Source organism: Peromyscus californicus, unplaced genomic scaffold (assembly GCF_007827085.1).
Source record: "Peromyscus californicus insignis strain IS unplaced genomic scaffold, ASM782708v3 Scaffold_20__1_contigs__length_68692818, whole genome shotgun sequence".
NCBI lineage: Eukaryota > Metazoa > Chordata > Mammalia > Rodentia > Cricetidae > Peromyscus > Peromyscus californicus.
Genome location: NW_026294503.1, coordinates 58,078,352 through 58,094,285, shown reverse-complemented (window position 1 = coordinate 58,094,285; position 15,934 = coordinate 58,078,352). Strand labels below are relative to the sequence as shown.

At 41.6% G+C, this 15,934-nt stretch overlaps 1 protein-coding gene across 10 annotated transcripts in view; it reads right to left on the bottom strand.

Moving 5' to 3' along the window:
- Positions 1 to 15,934, bottom strand: part of Pphln1 (periphilin 1) — a 109,659-nt gene that overhangs the window by 93,311 nt on the left and 414 nt on the right. For 5 of the 10 annotated variants that reach the window (XM_052748725.1, XM_052748723.1, XM_052748718.1 and 2 more), the window contains exon 2: positions 2,480 to 2,571. In XM_052748725.1, coding sequence (XP_052604685.1) covers positions 2,480 to 2,551 — 72 coding nt within the window. In that variant the 5' untranslated portion in view covers positions 2,552 to 2,571. Of the gene's footprint in view, positions 1 to 2,479; positions 2,572 to 15,256; positions 15,932 to 15,934 lie in introns of those variants that run through there. The other 5 variants (XM_052748715.1, XM_052748716.1, XM_052748721.1 and 2 more) reach the window with 3 other exon arrangements.

The window sequence follows — 15,934 nt, the reverse complement described above, 5'->3', positions numbered from 1 at the left end:
ACCAATTACAAGTTGAGTTTTTGAGCTGGGTGTGGTGGCTCATGCCTGTGAGCTCAGCACCTCAGGAGCTAAGGAAGGAGGACTGCCATGAGTCCAAGGCCAGCCTAGTCTACACAGTGAGTTCTAAACCAGTCTGGACCATAGAGTACCCTGTCTCAAACAAAAGTCAGGAGGTGCACATGCCTGTAATCCCAGCACTTGAGAAAAGAGGCAGAATGAACAGGAGTTCAAATTCATCCTCAAGTACACAGTAAGTTGGAGGCCAGCCTGGGCCACACCTGAGCCTGTCTCAGAAAACTTAAAAAAAAAAAAAAAAAAGAAGGGGGGGGATGGTGTGTGTGTGTGTGTGTGTGTGTGTGTGTGTGTGTGTGTGTGTGTGTGTGTGTAGTGGAGAAAGGCTGGAGATTTGGCCCTGGTAGTTACCTGCTCTTACTGTTCTTCTAGAGGACCAAGTTCAAGTCCCAGAACCCATGTCTAGAGGCTTACAACTACCTGTAACATCAGCTGGAAAGGCACAACACTCTCTTCTGGCCACATAGACATATGACAATAGTGCTCACACACAAAAAGAATAATAAAATACATATATTAAAGACATTAAATGGTTTTTATATCTTATTACTTGTATTCCAACCGCAATGACCTCAGTCAGGCATCATTCTAGGTGCAAATGAAACATGTCTATATTCCCAGCATTTGAAACGTAGGGGCAAGAGGATCAGAAACTCAAGCCCAGTCTCAGATACATAAAAAGCTCAAGGCCAGCCTGAGTTACAGAAGATTGTGTCCCAAAAACGGTGGGGGAAGGGTACCCTGAGAAGTGATCTAGAAGCTTTACCAGATTAGTAAAAGGGCAAAAATTAAGAACTTAGGCTGTATTTTGCTAAAAATGTAAGCATGTAATACAAGGCAAAAGGGCAATTTCCAAGAGCCCTCTAAAGAGCAAAATACACTGAGGGCAAGACAAAGCCTCAAGTCTCATTCACACAAGAAGAGTACGTTCACGGGGGGGGGGGGGGGGGGGGGGGGGGGGGGGGGGGGGGGATGATCTGAATTCTAGATGAGAAATATAGGAATAAAGGTTTAGAAATCAGTCAAGTGGGACTAGGGAAAAAAAGACCCAGCTTCTCTAATTCATAGAGAAGGAAGAGGAGTGAGCAGATCCGGCCAGGTTCCTAAAGGAAGAGCACTTCAGACTCCACGAGTTCCTATGAGGCCAGCCAAGGAGGAAGAGACTTGTCCAAAACATCTACTCTGATCATAAACACATTGGCGCTATAAAACTTAGCTCCCTTCCTACTTAAGGATGCTGAAATTCTACTAATAGGGGGAGTTAGGGGTGACCATTTCACATTTATACACACACAAAGGCATTGGTTAAAAATGGTTGTTTACATTTTACTATAAAATGTTCATTCAATTAGGACTTCTGTCACTTTTATTTTTCCCTTTTTTGAGGTGTTTGGGATCAGTTCAGGGGACCAAGCATGTAGGCAAGCACTAACTGAACTATATCCTCAGCTCTTCAATTCTAATTCTTAGACTAGCATTCTGTGACCAATCAATAACTGAACTTCACCCAGAACACTGCCAGCCTGGGAACTCCATGCTCTAAAACACCCACTGCCTATCCTTCTACTAAAAGGCAGCCTTGGGCCTCAAGTAGCTTTTCCTTGACCCTAAACCCCCACTTCTCTTACAGCACTCCCCGTCTTCATTCTCTCTTCTTGATGAGGTCATTTCACAATACATTACCTCGATGATTCTGAGTCCAGTTCTTGAGTGTCAGCCTTGGTCGATCACTCATCTTGTAATCTTAAACCAATATAATCTGCTCTTCCCATCCACAAATCAAGCTACTCGGTGAAAAAAACACAGCCTGCATGTCAACGCCCCGCTGGTAAAATGAATTCTCCTCAAGGGATATAATGGGAAAGAGAACTTAACATTTTCTGGGAGGTATCCCACAGCTTTACGACACTAACATACACCATTCTTTACTTCTTCAAGGTGAATCATAAAATAATTTGATCAAATTAAAAAAACTTATTAGAACAACCTGGAAAGCAATGACACGATAATTCCTGAGTCTGCCCATCCTAATGTGACGGGCTTCCTCATTTTCTACCTGAAATCATTTTATATCCGTCTCAACCTGAGCTGTAATTCAGGTCAATGAAGGACAACCCTGAAGATGGCACTGCTCAACAAGGTAAGGTATAGGATCAAGTAATAAACTATCAGCTAGGCCTGACTGCAGTTCCTAAAAGCTACCTGAAAGACTGAGGCAGGAGGAGCACAAGGGCAAGACAGATTTTCTTAAATACACTATTCCCATGTGTTTCCTAGCCTTTAAAAGGTGCATTTGGTGTACTTTTCCAGGAGGCTGGTAAACCTCGGGTGTTTGAAGAGGCTGGAGAAGACAAGATGACAGACAGACACAGCAGGGTCTGAACGTCCCCACACAGCAGTGACTTACACTGGCATGGCTCCGAGGAGGCACTCGTTCTCTTGGAAGTCGCTCGTAGTCATACCGTCCCTCAGACCACATCTCATCTCCTGTGGGAGCCACTAAAGAGAAAACAAAAACGAGAATTCTGGGTTTTGTTTGTCAGCAAGTAACAGGCAGTAAAGAAAGAAGCAAACGCCTGCCAAGACACCTGGAGGAGAGAGAGTGAGGGAAGGAGGGGATGAGAGCAACCAGTCCTCCGACGTGAGATTTTAAAAATGTGTGCGCGCGTACATATGAAGTCCTACCTTCCACTTTAAACATTTAAAAGTTCAATAAAACCTCCACCAACATGCTGGGTAAGAGCCATAAACCACACATGGTTTCTTCATCAGCAAACAATTGGAAAAAATAAAAAGATGTCACTTGACGAATAGGTTGGAAAGCAGGCCAGCATGGATACTCCAATTAAGGCTAGACTCCAACTTACTATGTAGCTGAAGCTGGCCTGGAAGCGGCAACCTTTCAGAGCACTGGGATTACAGGTATATCCCAGCATGCAATGCTCCAATGTGGTTTTGTTTGTTTATTTTTTAAATTCTGCATTAGTTTATTTGTATATGTGCATATCATGCATGGGGCAAGTAGGCATGCACATGCATCCCCTAGAATGGACAATTCGCAGGAGTCAGTTCTATCATGGGGGTACCAGAGCTTGAATTCAGGGCCTCAGTCTTGAGGACAAGTGCCTTTATTGATAGACCATGTCACCAGCCCTCCGGTTTAGTTTCTGGCCTTAAATACTGCTGACCCTCCTGCCATGGCACCCCAAATGTTGAATTACAGTAGTCACCACCACAACCATCAGTAACCATTAAATCATTAAAAGATGTTCTGGACGCATCATAAAAATTGGATCAAGCCGGGCGGTGGTGGCGCACGCCTTTAATCCCAGCACTCGGGAGGCAGAGCCAGGCGGATCTCTGTTAGTTCGAGGCCAGCCTGGGCTACCAAGCGAGTCCCAGGAAAGGCGCAAAGCTACACAGAGAAACCCTGTCTCGAAAAACGAAAAAAAAAAAAAAAATTGGATCAAGAGCTGGGCCAGTGGTGGCACATGACTTTAATCCCAGCGTTCAGGAGGCAGAGGCAGGCAGACCTCTGAGTTTGAGGCATCCTGGTCTAGAGAGTAAGTTTCAGAACAACTAGGACTATACAGAGAAACCCTGTCTCAAATAACCAACCAAATAAAAACAAGAACAAAACATCAATAACAAAAAACTCAGTTCCAGCTGGGCGGTGGTGGCGCACGCCTTTAATCCCAGCACTCGGGAGGCAGAGCCAGGCGGATCTCTGTGAATTTGAGGCCAGCCTGGTCTCCAAATCGAGTTCCAGGAAAGGCGCAAAGCTATACAGAGAAACCCCGTCTCAAGAAACCAAAAAACAAACAAACAAGCAAACAAAAAACCTCAGTTCCAGGCACAGCTTAGACTACACAAGGCCCTTAACGAACAATTAAGCACAATAATGCAAACTGATAAAGAGCAAGAGAAGAACCTGTAATGAAAACTGTTAAATCTATGAAAGTCTTACCTTAGGAGGATAAAAAAGCCTAAAGTGGCCCTTGGCTACTCGGGAGGATTGCTCAAACACAAAAGTTCAAGGCCAGTCTGTCAACATTAGCAACAGACTCAGTATGTGTGTGTTGGCTAGTTTTATGTCAATTAGACACACTACTCTGAGAGAACCTCAATTGAGACAATGCCTCCATAAGATCCAGCGTTTTCTTAATTAGTGATTGATGGGGTAGGTCCCAGTCCATTGTGGGTGATGCATTTCTGGGCAGGAGGTCCTGGGTTCTCTAAGAAAGCAAGCTGGGCAAGCAAGCCATGATGAGCAAGCCAGTATGCAGCATCTCTCCATGGCCTCTGCATCAACTCCTGCCTCCTGCTTCCTTCCCAGTCTGAGTTCCTGTCCACATCATTTCCTTCAGTGATGTGGAAGTGTAAGCTAAATAAACCTTTTCCTCCTCAACTTTGCTTTTGGCAATGGTGTTTCGTCATAGCAACCTTACTAAGTAACCCTAACTAAGACAGAGTGCGAGTATGGGATGTGTTCACATGAAACTCAGAGTACTCTCCTACAAAGACTGGGCTCTCTCAGGGGCAGCACAGACATTCCAGGAAGTGACACACTACCAGACTGCAGAATGGAAACCATATTTTCAGGTTGTTCCTGATCCAATTTGGAATTTTCTGCCTATCAGTTTGGAAGATATATTACCTCAGATATCAGAATCACTCTAAGAATCAAAGAACAGTGAGTGAACTACAAGAGGAGTCTCTAATCAAGCTGGATCATGGAATTGGTTTTTTTTTTTTTTTTTTTTTTTTTTTTACTTCAGGTTGACACTATTTCATACATACTAGCATTCTGCCACTCAGGTACATCCCTTGTTCAAGCTGGACCTTGAAGTAAACTATCTCAAAAAGAAACAGACAAAATAAAAAATAAAAAAAGATGAAGCCAGATGGTGATGGCACATGTCTTTAATCCCAGCACTCAAGAGGCAGAAGCAGGCGGATCTCAGTGAGTTTGAGGCTACCCTGGTCCACAAAGCAAGTTCTAGGACAGCCAGGACTGTTACACAGAGAAACCTGTCTCAAACCACCCCCCACACCAAAATAAATAAATAAATAAAAAATAAATAAATGAATAAATAAATAAATAGGAGCTATAGCACAAATCTTAGAAGGTCTTATTTATAAAAAACAAAACAAAACAAAAAACTTGGGGCCAGGTATTGGGATGAATGCTGTAAGATCAGAGAAGCCACAAGCTTCCTCACCTTGCTAGTTTCTCAGCTGATCCTATTTCCTCAGACTGGAAACCTCTGTGTCTTCATCCAGAATGGGTCTCAGCTGAACTGTTGCTCAAAAGCCTAAAAGCTTAACCAGCCAAATGCTTCTAGTTCCTGGTCTTCATGCCTTATATACCTTTCTGCTATCTGCCATCACTCCCTGGGATTAAAGGCTCACTTCTTGGGATTAAAGGCGTGTGTCACCATGCCTGGCTGTTTCCACTGTGGCCTTGAACTCACAGAGATCCATGTCTCCAGAAGGCTAGGATTAAAGGTGTGAGTGCCACCATTTTCTAGCCTCTGAATCTAGTGGCTGTTCTATTCTCTGACCCCAGATAAGTTTATTAGGGTGCACAATATTTTGGGGAACACAATACCACCACAAAAAAGCACTATAGAAAATATGATAAAATTGCTTTCAATTCAAATAAAACACTGCAATTTTCAAAGTCATCTAGAAGCATTCTTAAGTGCAGTAATCTTTTGATTAATGGCATGTGTTGCTTATGACATTATCCAGATTTTGGAAATCAATCCAATCCATCCCACAATGAATTAACAACACTGACTGAAGACACTAAAATATCCCTTCCCATTACTGGAGTCTCAAAAGTACTCTAGAGGCTGGGCAGTGGTGGCGCACGCCTTTAATCCCAGCACTCAGGATGCAGAGCCAGGTGGATCTCTGTGAGTTTGAGGCCAGCCTGGTCTACAGAGCGAGATCCAGGTCCGGTACCAAAACTACACAGAGAAACGGTCTTGAAAAATCAAAAAAAAAAAGTACTCTAGAACCTAAAGAGATGGCTCAGTGGTTAAAAGCTCTTTTCACTCAAGCATGAGGAATCTGGATCCTACCATCCACATAAAAGTCCAATATGACTCTCTCACACATGTAGCACCAGTCACTGAGGAGACAGACAAAAGGATCACTAGGTGACCTCCAGGTACAGTAGGGGACCTATCTTAAAGAAAAAAGCTCAAGTGTGATAAAGAACAACACACTCCTCTGGTCTTTGCATACCCAAGCACACACATTTGCAAACAACACACATACAATTTCTTTTCTTTTTAAAAGTGCTCCAGAATAATCCTCTGTATCACAATAAAGCTGAGAACAGAATTAGAATTAAACGTGCTTTAGAAGTGTGCCAATAAATTGATTCCAGAATACAAGACCCTCACTCTTACGCAATAATCAATACAGGATCTAAGTAATACAGTCTGTGGGCTTCAAGTCCAGAAAGGAAATGAGCCCCTCCTTAAAGTACTCCACTAAGGTATCCCAAGCCCGGTGTGATTTCCACTGAGAACTGGCACTGTTAGTGAAAGTTACAAGAACTTGAGAAAAAACAAACTCACAGTTAATGACCCTGTGTCCAAAGTCAAAATGATAGATACAGTTCTGTCTTTTTCATGTTATCCAAACTGCTTGTCCTGCAGTTTAGGAACAGAGTAACTACATCATGATCTAGACAGTCCCAGTCATCTTCAAGCTTCTTCTCCTGTCCCTGCAGATTCCTTTCATTTTTTTATTCTCATCTAGCTCTTTTGATAGCCAGCTAGAGTTAATAGAGAAAAGTCCCAGTTAAGCTCATCTTCGGGATAAGCGGTAGGCTTTTGTATCGGCAGTTCCCTTTAGCATGCTCTCCAGACAGCTCTAGAACTTCCTCAGCTTTCACCTGGGTATTTGAACGTCACTCAGCCAGATCCTTCAGCATTGCCTTCTTCAGAGTACAATCAATCATCTCCAGGATGGTATGATTTACATGCAATGCACCTTAGTTAGGGTTAGTATTGCCTTATATCTCCACAAGATCAGGTGGTAGGCAGGCCTATATGGCTTTAACTAGTGATTCATGGTGTTGGGGGGGGCACAGCCCACTGTGAGTGGTACCACCTCTAAGCTGGTGGTCCTGGGTTCTATAAGAAAGCAGGCTGAGTAAGTCATGGGAGCAAGCCAGTAAGTAGCACTCCTCCATGGCCTCTGCATTAGGTCCTGCCTCCAGATTCCTGCCTTGCCTGAGTTCCTGTCCTGACTTCCTTCAATGATAAATAGTGATATGGAAGAGTAAGCTGTAGCATGAATCTTAAAAGTTCTTATTAATAAAATCAAACCTGAGGCCAGTTATTGGGGTGAATGCTGGAAGATCAGAGAACAAGCCACAGCTTCCTCGACTCCACAGTTCCTCAGCTGATCCTGTTTCCTCAGATTGGAAGCCTCTGAGTCCTCATCCAAAATGGGTCTCAGCTGAACTGTAGCTCAAAAGCCTAAAAGCTTAACCAGCCAAATGTGTCTAGTTTCTGGCACTCATGCCTTATATACCTTTCTGCTTTCTACCATCACTCCCTGGGATTAAAGACTTACTTTCTGGGATTAAAGGTGTGAGTCACCATGCCTGGCTGTTTCCAATGTGGCCTTGAACTCACAGAGATCCAGAGGGATTTCTGCCTCTGGAATGCTAGGATTAAAGGTGTGAGTGCCACCATTTTCTGGCCTCTGTATCTAGTAGCTGTTCCATTCTCTGACCCCAGATAAGTTTATTAGGGTGTACAATATTTTGGGGAACACAATACCACCACAGTAAGCCAAATAAACCCTTCTGTCCCCAAATTGCTTTTGGTCATGGTGTTTCATCACAGCAATAGTGATCCTGAGACACCACCTCACTATTATAAAAACAGAAGGTAGAACCACTCTTGTTCAGTAACTTCCTCAACAATCCACACAAAAAATGTGATCAGTAATCAGAGTGACTTTACCATCCCTCTCAATAAATGATTGGACATCTCTCCTTCCATCCTAACTTCTTTCTAAAGAATGTTGCATATACTTCCAACTCAACATACCCCAACAGTTCTTCACACTTTCTCAGAGACTCATCACACCTCTTGTCTTCCCCATTTTGATCAATGAAACCCAAAGACTAAAATCAGAAACTTGAATAATAAAACTCAATACCTGTCACACCTAATTGTTTCTTCCATCCAGTTATTTCTACGACTCCAACAAAGTACAAGTACCTAAACTTCCTACTCTGGTTACCAAGCACACATGCACCTTAACCTCTACCCAGAGTATCGCTGAACTATCCAGTCTATGCTCAAGATGCAGCCCAAATGCCAACCTTTCTTATATTCTCCCAGAGCTAGCTAGTCCTTCTCTGTGCCCTCACGACCCTACAGTACTGTATAACCAGTCCCATATTCTTTCTGTTCACTCTTCTCTCTTCCTCCTCATCCTCCCGCCGCAAAGGCAATGACTATACACCTATACTGCTCCTCTGCCTTAGCAGGGTAAAAGTACTTTATACCAACAATAAGTAGTTAATATGATATCCTAGGAGTCATTCTAGGGAATCTTAATACTAGAATAGTTGGCACCTTTAATTATTCAAAATAATTCTTGTGAGCACTATTAAATTATGATTCTAGCCACACTTTTTAAAAAAAATTTATTTACTTATTTATTTTTTAAAGATTTATTTATTATGTATACAGTGTTCTGCCTGCATGCCAGAAGAAGGCTCCAGATCTCATTACAGATGATTGGGAGCCACCATGTGGTTGCTGGGAATTGAACTCATGACCTCTGGCAGAACAGCCAGTGCTCTTAACCACTGAGCCATCTCTCCAGCCCCTAGCCACACTTTTTATGGTGTCAATACCATTTCATTTTTTAACAAAAGATACAGATGAGAAACCTTTAAATCACCCATCCTCAAGTGAATTTCAATCTTGCTGCACACTAGTATTATCCAAGAGCTTTAAGAAGCAACACTATCCAGATCCTATCTTTTCAAAGTCCCCAAAATGCCCTTGGAAAGATCTAACTGCTTTCAAATCTTAAACTCATCTCAGGCTAAGATCAACAGGTTAAAGGGAAGTAAACACATTCTTGACATCCACAATGAAACAGACACTAAGGAGATGTTAAAGGGCTAACCTGAAGCTAAAAAGTGTCTAAGACTGCTTCTAGCAGAAAATGTTTAAAATTCAAAAAATCACTTTTAGAATATAATTAAAATCTTTGGAAAAATTTTTACTCAAACCAACTAAAATGGTCAAAACAGCAAAATTCCAACTAGAATTCCATGTTGCTTGGCACTCAAGAGTATGCTAGGTATGGATATGGTGAGGCACCCCTTCAATCTCAGCTCTGAGTTCCAGGCCATCCAGGGCTACAAAGTGAAAGCTAGCTTTAAAAAGAATATGCTAGGTAAGACAACTTTTAAGAAAGCTAAAATAAAATTTTTAAAAATTAATAATAATTAAATAGAATCCTGAGTGATGACTCAAATGAATAGACAATAGTGAATAGTAGAATCCAAGAAAAGGCAAAGCATTAGGAATGATTCCAAAGGTCTGAGAAAGAAGAACTGACCAAAGGAGACCACAAAGCAATGATAAATAAACCTACTCAAGTTATCTGACCATTTTTGTTTGCTCTCCTAAATGCAAGAATTTGTGCAATAAACTTTCAAGACATTTAAACCCTTTACCCACACTATCCTAGTGATGGAGATATAATCCCTCACTTTTGCATTAAAAACTCTGAAGCTCTCAAAAACTTAAATTCTAGAGCTGAGCCTGGAGTATCATACCCAACCCTTCCCAACATTATCACGAAAGAAGCAGGTAAGCAGAGACATCAAAGCAGGTTCCAGGGCATCAAATGATAAAATCTAGACAAGACATTCAGCACAGGGTTTTAACCTTGAGAATAAGTGGGGAAAGAATGTCATTTCAGAAGTTAAGTGATCGACATACAAAATGGAATAGAAGAGGCAGGAGGGTAGAACAAAAAAAACATGGAATTTTTTCCATGATAAATTATATAGTTTAGAAATGGAGGGGGAAGAGGTTAGAGTCTCACTGTGCAGCCCTGGTTGGCTTGGGACTCACGTACATCCTAGAACTCCCACAATTTAGCACCTCTGAAGTACTTCCTTCACTCTTGATAGCTTCACAGGTCACTCCAAACTTACAGGCCAGGTAGAGTAGTGCATATATGCAATCCAAAGACTCCAAAAGCAGAGACACACATTTAAAGTCAGCTTCACCCATGTAACTAGTCTCAAGCAGCCAGGGCTACATAACAAAACCCTATTTCAAGAAACATGTGTAAAAAAAAAAAAAAAAGAAAAAGAAAGAAAAGAAACATGTAAACCCCCAAACTTCTTAGTCGAGGCTAGAATGGTAGTTACTGAGAGTCAAGAAGACTAGCAGGAGAGGAAAAGGATGGAGAGAGGTTAGTGAATGGAGGCATAGTTACAGTTAAGTAGGGCAAGAAGTCCTGGTGGTCTACACAGTAGAGTGGTTATGGTTAACAATAATGGTTACTGCACTTCTAAAAGAATTCAGAAAGACTTTACCAAAAAGAAATGGTATTTGGGGTCTGGAGAGATGGCTCAGAGTTTAAGAGCACTGGTTGTTCTTCCAGAGGTCCTGAGTTTAATTCCCAGCAACCACATGGTGGCTCACAACCATCTATAATGAGATCTGGTGCCCTCTTCTGGCATGCATGTGTACATGCAGGCAGAACACTGTGCATAGTAAAAAATAAATAAATCTTTATAAAAAAAATGGTATTTGAAGAGAAATATTTATCATGACTCAAAATTATAAAATACATATATGTATTTAAGCAATAATGATACCCCACTAATACATATCTTTTCTATGATTTTCTACATCTGTTTAAAACAGAGTAGGGGCTGGAGAGATGGCTCAGCCATTAAGAACACTGGTTGCTCTTGCAGGATAGGGGTTGGGTTTCCAATACTCACAAGGTGGATGCCTTCTCACATCTGTGAGCATCAGGTATGCATGTGGTACACACAGCAGGCAAAACACCCATACATATAAAATAATAACTCTCTAAAACAAAATTTTAAAATAGTGTAAATGACAAGTTCCATTGAACCTCTGAAAAGCTCACTGATTAGAGCTTCAGTGACAGGGAAGGTTGGAATGCTGCATGTTCAGAGTCAAATTACCCGGTATTTATGGTATTATACCTTAAGAACGTATATTTCTTGATTATTTAAGATGTCCTATAGTACAGTTAGCCAGGATTAAAATTGTTACTTTTTGTTCTTTCAAAACAGGGTCTCTGTGTGTAGTCCTGGTTGTCCTGGAACAGATCTTCCTGCTTCCGCCTCCCAAGTGCTGGGATTAAAGGAATGCACCACCACCAGCTGGAACAAATATTGTTATTTTTAAAATACTGCTTTACTTCATATTTTACTCCTAAAAATGTTAGAGAGATAGCTCAGCAGGAAAAAGCACTTGCTACCAAACTAGTGACCTGAGTTCAATCCCCCAAGGTTCATACAATAGAGAAAACAAACTTTTCTAAACTGTCTTCTGACTTCCTCATACACACAAATAAAATGTAATTAAAAGGCAAAAAGTTAAAATAAAAAGAACAGTATCAGAGTGACTCCAATTTCTCTTTCTGACTTAGTAAGATTTCATTATGCCTCTATGGTCTGTCAAATTCTGATTTCTAACAGGTCTGACCTCTAGCTTTGATCAGTGTCATTAGTAATATCTGGCACATAGAAAAAGACAATTTTGTTAATTTGTTGTTGTTGTTTGGTTTTTTTTAAACAGGGTTTCTCTGTGTAGCCTGGCTGTCCTGAAACTCACTAGGTAGACCAGTCTGGCCTCAAACTCAGAAAGATCTCTGACTGCTGGGATTAAATGTGTGTGAAACCACAGCTCTCTGGGAGTTCAAGGCCTGCCTGGTCTACAGAGTTCTAAGGCAGCCATGGCTACAAATAGAGAAACCCTGTCTTGAAAAACAAAAGAGTTCTAAGTTATAATAATCTAGATACCAAAGACCAAACTTTACAAAGAATTAGATCTAACCACTCCACATGAGGTTATAGAGAATCAAATTCACTTAAAATAAACCAAAGCACTAATATTAAAAGAGAATAATTTGTTTAAATACTCCAAATGTAAAATAAATTAAAATCACAAAGACTGTAAATACAGAGAGATAGCTAACCGAGTTTTTCAACAATGTAATTTCAGCTGGTTACATTTCCCTCATCTGCTCCCTGCATTGTGTGAAGTGGTCTTGATTTTAAATTTTAGGTTTATTACTCCTGTTATATGTCACGTTGCATCACAGTCAGAAAGAAAGTAAATAAGTCAGACTGGGACCCTATTGGCTAGAAGAGTTTGAAGATAGGATCCGAGAGTTTCTTCCTTGATGACTTTAAGAGCTATTTATCTTGCTGGGCGGTGGTAGTGGGTACCTTTAATCCCAACAGAGAGAGGCAGATCTCTGTGAGTTCGAGGCCAGTCTGGTCTACAGAGGGAGATCCAGGACAGCTAAAGCTACAGAGAAATCTTGTCTTGAAAAACAAACAAACAAAAAAGCTACTTATCTCTCCTGAAAACTGCTCTCTTGCCTACTACTCAGCCCCATCTACATCAGATCCTAGGACAGAATGACATGACATATTACTATTTAATAAGTAACATGTGGTCTTGACATACACAAATGTGATGAATGAAGAACACAACTGTGAATGAAACTTTCTGGAAAGAACTCCACCTTATATTGAACCTCCAAAAAGGTTGGTTAACCTATAAGAATATCACTGAGTTTAGAGATTGGAATGTTACAAGCCTGAAGCCTAATTATAATTTTCTTTGGGCTATCTTTAGCCTCCTAATAAGACATACTTGCCCATCTCTATGTTTAACCTGACAGCCTTGTGACTAACAGGAACCTTTCCGAAGGTATTAACAGATCACCTGCTTCCACCAACCCAAAGGCTAAGAGTGTTGTCAAACAGCATCGAAAGACAACAGCTGAGATTTCCCTACTTTGTTGGACTGTGCCTACCTGATGTTTCTACCAACGTATTGGAAAAATGACTCAATTATGACTTTCTTTGCTCTGTTACTATGAAAACCATGAAACTGTTACCAGGTTAGACCATGGAATCTGCACTAACTGGAATCTGTATTTCCAGGCCACATTCACTAGCACTTGCCCCCAGAATAAACTCTAATCCCCATTGAGCGATTTTTGTGTCAATAATATATTTAAATTACTTTTTATAAGCCCCACTTTATTGTATTAAATACTTAGGAAGAGATTCCTGATTGTCCATTGCAAGTGATAAGTTAACTAAATAAGCAGACAAAAATGCCAGACATTTACCTGTGATCCAAATCTTCACATCTGTGTGGGGCTTAAGATCTTAACTGATCTGCCTCCTTTCACTGTCATAGCCTCCATTTCACCTAAAAATAAATACTCAACCAATTGCTAGTGGATATTCATAATGAGAACAATGAGCGGTTTCCTCAATCAAGAATCCAAACTTCTCTACCCTCCAGTCTCTATTTTCTCACCCAACCTAGTCTCAGCAAAAGCATTCTCCATGCCCCTTATTTGCTAACCTGGATTTCTCTGAACAGAAATGAGTACTTTCCTTCCTGTTCACATTCAATTTCCAACCATACTCATGGCTCAGTTAAAAAATATGTTATTCTCTAAAATTTCATCAGCAGAACTCTCCAAAACCTGAAAGAGATCCCAAATTAGTAACTGATAGGCAACATGTGACTTTTATCTGAAAAACACTTAAAAGCTGAGATGCAAACCAGGTGTGGTGGCATGTGCCTTTAATCCCAGCACGTGGGAGGCAGAGACAGTTGGATCTGAGTTTGAGGTCAGCCTGATCTACAAAGTGAGTTACAGGACAGCCAGGGCTACACCAAGAAATCCTGAAACTCTGTGGGGTTTGGAGGAGTGACATATAGTTTTGTTTTTGTTTTTTCTTGATTTTTCCAGACAGGGTTTCTCTGTGTAACAGTCCTGGCTATCCTCAAACTCTCTTTGTAGACTAGGCGAGCCTCGAACTCACAGAGATTCACCTGCCCTTGCCTCCCAAGTGCCACCACCTCCTGGTGAGGTATAGGGTTCCTGTTAACAGTATTTGAGCTGGGTGTCGTGCACACCTTTAATCAACTGGGAGGCAGAAGCAGGCAGATCTCTGTTGAATTTGAGACCAGCCACCCCTCAACACACAAAAGAACGGAATTTGAACTGTTTCTTGAACAAACAGGATGGTCTGGAAACACCTAACACCTCACAAACCATCCATTTGTTATAGCTAAGTAGCAGGCAACCAGTTCCTGCTACTTACATATTCATTAATCAACTACCTTAACCTCTGAAACGACAAAAAGCTGCATTCCAAAGATAAGCAAAACAACAAACACACCCTCCTCCCTCCCAGTTTAATTTAAGTGTAAAGACAAAAGACACAAACAATTAGGAAACAAAATGTCTTGTGCTAGGAGGGAACTAGAAGGCACTTAAAGAATCCTACCTAACTCTAGGAAGTTAGGGAAGGACTACACAAAAATAGAGCACTGTTAAGCCTGAGGAAGGGCAGCAACCAGAACACCGGAGGACTCAGGCAGAACAGGATCACCTGGACAGCTTAAAAAAAAAGGGGGGGGGGGAGATTATATTAATAAGGTAGAAGTGAGCATTGAAATCATAGGACCAAAAGGAAGAATGAGGACTCAGCAAGACATTGAAGAGAGAGGGGTAAAAATAATTTAAAGGAAATGCAATCAATTCGGTATAGATGGAGCAACAGCCAATCTTAAAACACCGGCGTCAGAAAAAGAGCTCAATTTGAAGGCGAAAGCTACACTTTAATTAAGGTCAGAAAATGAAACACAATTTCGAAACAAGGCTAAATGTGTAAGGGTTTGATAAGCAGACAAAAAAAAAAAAACACAAAAAAAAATCAAAACAACAACAAAAAAAACCCAACCCGATTCCAGGGAGCACAGAGACGGGGTGCTCAGGGGTGAACTGAGTTAGAAGCAGTGATACCCCGAATCCAGGGAGAGGAAGCACAAAACAGCACGGAGGTGACAATGTATAGAAGACCAAAGGGGCTTACATCTTGGGCGATAACCAAGCACAACCGGGATGTGAAGCATGGTAGTTTTGGCTGGCCACAAGTTTGCCAAGAGAATTAGTCCCAGTGGTCCCTTGGCGGACGCCAAGGCATTAATGCCTCTCAAAATTCAGCTGCGCCCTGGGTGGATTGCACTTCGTCCCTCCGCTTCAGTCAGGGTTGAGTGTGCAGGCTCCGGGACAGGCTCTGGGCTCCGGGCTGCTGACACGCAGGTTCCCAGGGGGTAGTTACAGGCCTGGTCTGTGTGTGCTGGTGGGTAGAAGTTAAGTATAAACTACCACGCATTGTTTTCTAATTTCTCTGTAGAAATGAACGGCCTATGACGACCTCTTAAAGAATAATAATCAGTGCGTGCCCATTCCCTATTTACGGGGGGGGAAAAGAAGGTGCCAAGAAGCTCAACATCTGTCCATGCCAGCACTCAAGAAAGGGTAATTCTGTCAATCCAACTCTCCTCACGTTGGCTTTGTCTCCCCAGCCCCATTGAGATTCTCAACAGCAAGTGGGCTGTTTTCGCACTTTCTTCCGTCTCTGAAAGTGCCTACTAAAGCTCTGGTGATGTCCAAAAATGAAAACCACAGACTTCCTGACAGACCTCGCGCCGCTGAAGTTACCTAGCTCCGTATTCCTTTTTGCATATTAAACTGCTACCAAGAAGCC